Source organism: Solanum lycopersicum, chromosome 7 (assembly GCF_036512215.1).
Source record: "Solanum lycopersicum chromosome 7, SLM_r2.1".
Classification (NCBI taxonomy): domain Eukaryota; kingdom Viridiplantae; phylum Streptophyta; class Magnoliopsida; order Solanales; family Solanaceae; genus Solanum; species Solanum lycopersicum.
In genome coordinates this window covers 5,374,366-5,382,910 of record NC_090806.1, presented here as the reverse complement: position 1 = coordinate 5,382,910, position 8,545 = coordinate 5,374,366, and the positions used below count along the sequence as shown (strand labels likewise).

The 8,545-nt window shown below is 36.3% G+C and overlaps 1 protein-coding gene across 1 annotated transcript; it reads right to left on the bottom strand.

Annotated features, from left to right (window-relative positions):
- Positions 1–218: 218 nt before the first annotated feature.
- On the bottom strand, positions 219–8,147 carry LOC101258670 (protein FAR1-RELATED SEQUENCE 9). Its single transcript, XM_004242765.5, has 3 exons — positions 7,987–8,147; positions 5,905–7,467; positions 219–640 (listed from the first exon to the last, which is right to left on the bottom strand). The coding sequence occupies exons 2-3, from the start codon at positions 7,387–7,389 to the stop codon at positions 473–475; spliced, it is 1,653 nt and encodes a 550-aa protein (XP_004242813.2). The 5' UTR covers positions 7,390–7,467; positions 7,987–8,147; the 3' UTR covers positions 219–472.
- Between the last annotated feature and the right edge of the window lie 398 nt (positions 8,148–8,545).

Genomic DNA, 8,545 nt, shown 5'->3' with positions numbered 1-8,545 from the left:
TCTCCAAAATGCAATATACTACTTTCTGCTTTTGGAGTATCCAACACGCACTAGATAACTTTATTGAAAGAACTTGAGTAACATAGCTAGAAATGCAGCTGAAATTCCAATGTACATGACCAGAATGGGCGGGATCTAGAGGATAGCGAGAGGATTTACCCCCTCTCTTCCCCCACAGAAACACACACACACCCCAAAGCAAAAAATTACACGATACATATAACATTTTTATGTATAAATATAGATTTTGAACCTTTGGAACATAAGATTAAAGATTGACTTACTGGTTGAAGGGCTTCAAAATTCACCGTGATGAGCCCCCTTTAATGAAAATCCTAGATCCGCCAAAATTACTGGAGGTGAAGAAAAATATGCTAGCTGAATTCTGGCCATGTACATTTCATCTTCATGCTTCTCATAAATGAGAACTAAATTCACAAGCATTTGAAACAAGAAAAATGAATGAAAGGATTCACTCTTTTAAGCTAAGCCGTGCATTTTGCACTTTCACAGATAGCTTTAGTTTCTCCTCCTCCATGTCTTTCAAAACTGCTAATAGATTGGCACGATAAACTTCCGCTTGTTGATTTACACTCTCTACCTCGGCAGTCAATTCACGGATCTTTTGTTCCTTCTCTTCCTGCCAAAAGAAAGAAACATAGGTTCGTAAGTCAAGCCACAGTAGAAGTCTAAAACTACCACCATAATCCGAACAAAAATCTCTTGCAGTAAGGTTTCATTGAGAGCTGACACTGTCCATCTTAGTATTTTGTTACTGTCAGATATGATTGAATTTAACATTTAAAATTGAACTGAAACACTTTTTAAGTGAGAAGGGTAAAGATGAACTCGAAGAAAGCAATAACTGATGAAGATAGGCAATCGTTTATGCATAGCATGATACTCAAATTTCTAATAACTATCATCTTTAATATTTTGCTTTCTAGATCCTAGATTGCAGAATTTCCAACACCACAGTTTTCGAGAAGGCACTTTCAGTTCCTCATTTCTTCCGTAATTGGGAGTTGCATCTCCCATTGAGACGATCGTTGATTTCCTCCTTGATCTGGGTTAAGGATATGGTTTCTCCCAGAATACTCCCGATCCTGGATGCAACCAAATACAGAAGAAATACATGATAGAGGAGGCGACTACAAAAAGTACAGCGTTAACGCTGACAAGTGATCCTTCCCAGTTGCTCAATATAGGTTTCTCACAAACATAGCTTCAAACAAAAAAGTAGATGAAGGGAGGGTTTATTGACAGCAGCACATAGTAGTATTTATTGGCCAACTCGAAACATTATAGTCAAATGATAGAGCTTAGGGAAAAACGTTCTGGTTCACAATACCAATATCAATCTGACCATCAGTGGACATCATAATGCCCAGAGCGATCATTAAATTCAGATGAACTTTATATGGTATATAGATGGTTGGCGAGAAGAACTTGACCTCATGACCCATGCAATATACAAAATACTACTCCCTTTTCCCAGTTTAATTCTCAGATCTCAGAATCCACTTTTGGTCGTCTTATAATAGCATTCACTTTCCTTAAAGAGAAGAAAAGTTCCTCAAAAAGGGACCATTGCATCCACTTCTGCATTAAAGGTGGCGTAAACTATTCTGAAGGTAAGCTTCTCTCACCTTATGACTCACTCCTACTTAAACATTATGAAAACTTGAACTCTCACTTTAATACCTGTGCACTTCAACATATCAACCAACCTAAGTTGCACGAACTCTTCACTTTTGGTGCCGCACTCGTATCGACACAACATGGGTGTGGGTGTGGGATCTATACCGAATATTGTCAGTCGATTTCGAGTACTTTGACCAAAATCAATTGAGAAATTTGAGACAGAAACAAAAATTTTTGAAATCAAAACACAAAAGCTAGGGTGAAATCATAATTTAGGCATAGTTTCTTATAAGTAGAAGATATTTGCATTAAAAATCCACAACCAGAAGGTGTTTCAAAGATATTTACAGGTCAACATCACTTTTGAATGCGCAATGAACTCAAGAAATCTATATTGCACCAGAAAATAGTAAGGAGATGCATTTGTACTTAATAATAATTACGGATTCAAATTTGCTCTAAAAAATCCGTGAATTTCTTTCCTTCCAACACCCGGACCCGAGTCCGAGCAATTTAGCAATCAACTACACCTTAATCCCAAATTGAGGAAGGAGATACAAATCCTCTAACAATTCCGCTTCATTCGGCCCACTCAATTCAAATACGTACAAGTAATTTGATGTAAACTATGGGCTCAAGAAAGCTGGAATTCTTTTAACTCCCGCTTTCCCCAACCTAGACCTAATGCAAGTGTACCAATAAAAATTAACACTTAATCGCACCCAGTTGGTATCACCGATATGGATCATTTATACTCATCCAGTTTGTTTTTTTCTTTCTGCTCAAAGACCTTATTCATTGTAGATCAATTACAATCATCATGTTTTATTCATAGCTATGTATGCACTGACTTGAGCGACTGTAGGCCTATGAGACAACTTATTCTTGTCATTAAGATTTAGTAACGTGTCCCTTTAGTGCATTTGGAGGTTCAAGTTGAAGTTTGAACCAACCATGTTCGAACCATCTCAGTTGACCTTTCTTCAATTCATTCCTATCTGACACTTGCAACGTTGTCTGACATGATAATTCTAATTTGTCAGTCTTACTCTTATATGACAAGTCCTGCACTCATCTTTAAATATCTATTTTCATCTGTCACTCTTTTTTTTCTCTGTCAGTTTGTTATCTAAATGTCTGATTGACTTTGGAGCGCTCTAACTTGGGAATAGGATATAATTTATATAACAGTGGATACAAGCTGGGATGTTCTAGATGTTTCTTTTGTGGGGAAACTGCTGAGACAGTTAACCATCTCTTTCTACACTGCAAGATCACAAGTCAACTATGAAGGTTATTCCTGAGTCTCAAGGGTATGTCATGGACCATGCCTGCCAAGATCACAGAAGCAATTCAGAGTTGGGAGGAAGCAGGAAAGAAATCCAAGAATAGAGACAGATGGAGAATTGTCCCAGCTAGCATATGGTGGCAATATGGAAGGAAAGGAACTCTAGAGCTTTCGAAAATGTTGAGAATAGTATGCAAAAAGTCAAACTAAATTGTCTTATGCTGTTATGTTTTTGGTGTAATCAATTTTACTCAAATGATACTATCTCCTTAATTGATGTACTAGACTCAATTTAGTAAAAGATAGTAGAATTTGAAGTACATGTTGTAAATACTGATCAGTGTACTGACTTTTGAGGAATAGACAAAGTTACCATTTTCAAAAAAGCTGGGATGGAGCAAATGACTACACAGGAAGTTAAAAATTAAATTCCAACGGCCTACAGGGATGATAAAGGTGAATACGAAATATTTCAAGCGAAAGACATAGACAACTTTTTTTTGAAATAGACATAGCTACAGTACAACTGATGCCACCAATATCTATTCATTAGTTAACTACCTACAATGTAATTCTTTCAATTTACAAATAGATGTCATTCTGATACTATATATCAGCAGCTTAGGTTAATTGGAACTTTTCTGATAGCTTTTGTGTAGGTCTTCTTTGAATAAAGAAGTCCTATCATATTCGGTACTGAATAAAATTCCAACAGATCCGTCGAGATGAATCATAGTTGAAAAGCGATGCACTCCCTCGGTTAAAAAAATGTTTTCTATAACCAAATTTTGAACATCTGAACCAATAACTGCCATTTTAAACATAACTTAGCAGGTTCACTAACTGATTTTCTATCCTGATAATAATGCAATCTAGTAACACTAGGAAGTCTCTTTTTTTAAAAACAACAACAACAAGAGTTACAATAGAAAGTCCTTTTTGGAGTTAAGCGGATCTCCTATTCTAGAGGATAGTCTACACTTTGACAACATTGCTGAAAATAGGAATGTCTTGGATTCTGAATTGATCCAATGAGCTGGTTTGCTTATGAACCTCGAGTCTATTGCTAAACAAGAAAAAGTTATCGAGACAAATGGGGACAACAATCTCTCATGTCTTCATGAGAGATAATCAGAAAACTTTAGAAGGATCTGGTTGAAGCAGAGGGACAACAAATTCTTATTTTTTTTCAAAAAAAAGGTAAATTCCCACCATAGAAGCAATCACATAGCCTCTCTCAATCTTAATGTACTTATTATAATAACAGATTAATAATCCATTAACAATGAGATCAACGCCTTATGAGGAGTCAGCTGGTTATCTCTCATGAAGACAATTCAGCTTTGATGCAACCATTCTTGGAAGAAGAAATCTTAGTGAACTAACGAGTGAGGGGTACAAAGCCCTCAGGCCAGACGGGCTTACTATGTGCTTCTACCAAAATGTTGGAGTCTAATTCGTCAGGATTTTCTAAATGCCATGAACTACTTCCATCATCAGGAACATTTTCTCAAGAGCTTTAATGTTACTTCTATTACTCCCTTACCTAAAAAGGATGGCATCAAGGAGGTATGAGACTTTAAGCCTATCAGTCTTGTAGACAGTTCCTATAAAATTCCCTCTTAAGTGTTAGCGGTCAAGCTTAAGAAGGTGATGAGGAACCTTGTCATAAGCTTTCTCAATATCAAGCTTGCACATCAACCCAGGGGTTCCTCCTCGAATTCTCGAATCAATGCACTCGTTAGCTAGAAGAGAAACATATATGATTTGCCGTCCCTTGATGAGGCCATTTGGTGTTTGTTTACTAGCTTACTGATCACCCTCTTCAACCTCTCTGCCAAGACTTTACCTATGATCTTATAGACCCCTGTGATCAGACTAATAGGTCTGAAATCCCTTAGCTCATTTGCTCCTATCTTCTTAAGGCTACAAAAGTGGCATTAAAGCTCTTCTCAAACCTTTGTTGAGCATGATAATTGTGAAAGGTCTGCATCAGATCTTCTTTGATAGTTTACCAGAAAGCATGGAAGAAGGCCATTGTATAACCATCCGGTCCAAGTGCTTTATCTACAGCACATAAGTTTTATTCCTTCCAAAACTTCTTCCTCCTCAAAATCTCTGAACAGTCATGCTTGTTCCTCTACTATGATTGTTTGAACCTCCATGATGTTTAAAGCTGGTCTCCAGTTCTTTGTCTCTTTATACAGAGTCTGATAGAAATCCACCACTGTTTTTCTTCACAGATGGTGTAGTGATTCTATGTGACGCTGAGATCTTGCAGACTTTTTTCCTAAGGTCATCCTGTTGGCTTTTGAAGCTACCTCAAAGCTTCACATCAATTTCTCCACAGTCAATTCTTTTCAGTAAATGGTGTCTCAAAATATCAAGCTACTTTTGAAAACGGTAATAGTTTATCAACAGTAGCTTGATATTTTGAGACACCATTTACTGCACATATCAAGCTACTTGCAGTAGACTTTATTGGATGTTCCATTAGTTATTTGCCTGCTATTTGTTTGGGGCTATTGGTCGGTGCTGAATCAACTTCTGCTTCTATTTGGAAGATAAAAAATTTGTATAATTAAAAACACAATACTTATCATTGGGTGGGAGATTGGTCCTTATTAATAGTGTGTTGGATGCCTTAACCCCCAATATGATGTCCTTGTGTCCTCTTCCCTATAAGCCTCAATGAAATTGGATAAGCAATTATGGCACAGCAACAAGTACAGAAAAGCATTCAACCGAAATGGAGCACTATCACTCTTGACTCTTCACAAGAATATGGATGGTCTAGGTACGAGAGACTTGAAATCTCATAAAATTACAGTATCAGTAATTGGACTGGAATAAGTCAAACACAGAAATGGGCATGCTTGTATAGGAATAAGTTTGTTTGAAAAAAAATAAAATATCATTAGATGGAACAAATTCAGATCATAGAATGTGAGGAACTCTTAATGAAAACTCACCTTGGATTGACCTGAATCTGCTAGATCAATATCACCTTGATCCACTACTTGATTGCATCCATTTACTAAGTTGTTCACCAGAGTTTTATCAGCATTTTTCTTCTTTGCAGCAGCAACCTTTTTTGCAGCCTCTTTCAGAGCGTTCACAGCAATATTATAATGATGAATAGATTTCGCCCCTTCTTCTACAAATTTAATTGCCTCCTGTCGCAAACTATTATGACGCATAGTTAAAGACTCTTGAGAATTGGTAGGTAACTCTAAACGATGTTCCTCTAGGGTGCTTCCACTGCCAGTCTTGGCATTTATTGTCCAACGTTTCAAAATGTATTGGGAAGGAAGCGTAAGAACATTTTTGGCTCTGAACACAGATAACACATGTCTACAAATTATACCTGAAAATTCAAACATAAGACAGCTACAATTAGCTGTCAACTCAAATGTGTTGAACCTAACCGTGTGTGCCTTGTGCTCTTCCCCAAATTTTGCAACATGATATGTTGTGATTGTTCCGGATTCATCAATTTTAGTTGCAGGATTCGCAAGGGTCTCAACCAGTTCCTCTTGAAATTTAATGAAAACCTTCCTAGTATAGAGATTAGCTGCTTGTTTTTCCATAGGCGATGGGGTCTTTAGAACTGGTGAAGTATTAGTAGAGTCAAGATCTGCCTTTAATTCCTTTTCATGCCAGATTGTAAGAGCTTTTTCATATTGTTTAATCAACAACTGGATAGAGGTAGTAGCATCCACATACCCATTGAAGAAGGTGTTTTTGGCATCATTTTCTTCATCACTTAAAATATCCCCAAAAAATGTCTCTCGCATGAAAACAGGAACCCAGTGATGGCGAGCACTATAAATTGATTGGAGGTATTCATTATCCGTGAGGTAATATCTTTCTAGGACTGACTTCCACTGAAATTCAAATTCCTCGATTGTCTCACTTCCATTAACACACTTCATAAATTCAGTTTCAAAGGTCGGATGTGCTTGACATACATGAGTCAGCTTCTCCTTGGTTTCTCGAATTACGCTCCATTTACAAAGACGATGGTGCGTTTCTGGCAGAACATGAGCAACAGCCATCTGTATGAGATGATCAGTGTTAGTTGTGATGGAAACAGGCGTCTGTCCAGACATCGCTTGAAGCCAAGTTTGGAGGAGCCAGACAAGTGAGTCTTCAGACTCATTAAAAAGCAAAGCACATCCAAAAAGAACAGGCTGTGCATGATGATTTAAGCCAGTGAAAGTAGCAAAAGGTACCCTATATCCGTTAGCTCGATAGGAAGTATCCAATTTGATACTATCCCCAAAATAATGATAGTTCATTCTGGCAGTTGCATCGGCCCAAAAAATGTTTCCATTAGAAGACCCATTATCACCCTGAACAGCATAGAAAAATGCTGGACTTTCAGCCTGCATTCGCCTCAGATAGTCCAACACATGCTGAACCCCTCCACCAATGATTCTTTGTCCGCTATTCATTAGTCGTCCCCCAAATTTCCGATGCAGAACACCAAAGTTATGTTTTTTTTTTACTTCTTGACAGATGAAAATCACAATCTGAATTACAAGAAGCAACATTTCAATGCCAAATATTCTGAATATTTCGATACTCAACTAAAAATTCAAAACAAACAAAAAATAGTTCATTATTTTTAACAAAAATTGCTTAATCACTTCAAATACAATTCGAATAAGAGTTAAATTGTTTCAACCTCAAATACTATTACAACATAAGAATATCAAGCTTTCTATCCTAATCTTTGTGGACAGAGTTAGCTGATACCTATTACCGATGGGAGCAGGCATGTATACAGTTCAAAGGTGAGCGAAAGCTAACCCCGATACCATGGTCATCAAAAAAATCACTCATTTTACTACTGATATTACTTATTAAGTTTCCTGATATGCTAAAGTTAACTAAAATAAGAGTATTGAGTAAATTTCAAACACCAAATCAAAAAAAATAAATAAAAATTGTAAGAACAATTGAAATAGGGATGTTTTTCCCCAAACAAAGCTCCAATTTACAAATACAAAAACACATCTTTTTCATTTGGGGAAAGTATTAGGGTTTACCGGTAACAGATTGTCCACAAAATTGCAGCCGTTTCAACGATTGCTTTTCTCCCTATGCCATTAACGCTTCTTCTTAAATTAGTTACATCACTACATGAGCTCTGCTAGATATATGGCACTCATAGTCTTATTTTTCTAATTTACGTAACACTTTTCGTTATTTACTCACCTTATCTTCACATATTTTATATACTTATAAACTATAAAGTATTGTGACTCACATTAATTTATTATTTTTTAATATTTATAATAATTTTTTATATAGTATTTGAATGTGTAACAAATTAAAAATAGGATAAATAAAAATTAGAAAATGCTCTCGATTAGAAGTAGACATGTTAACGAATTAATGCTTACTTCTAGCTATAGATAGTAAAATATTTAGAAATCGTTTGGTAGAATATATAAAAATAAGGGATAATTGTATATAATAACAAACTAATAACCTAAAATAAATGGAGTAGTTATGGTTTGATTTAATTGTGCTCCATAGCAAACGTTAGCAAAGTTTGTCAGGCGCCTCTCTCACAAAAATCTCGCTCGCCACTCTCCCATTCTC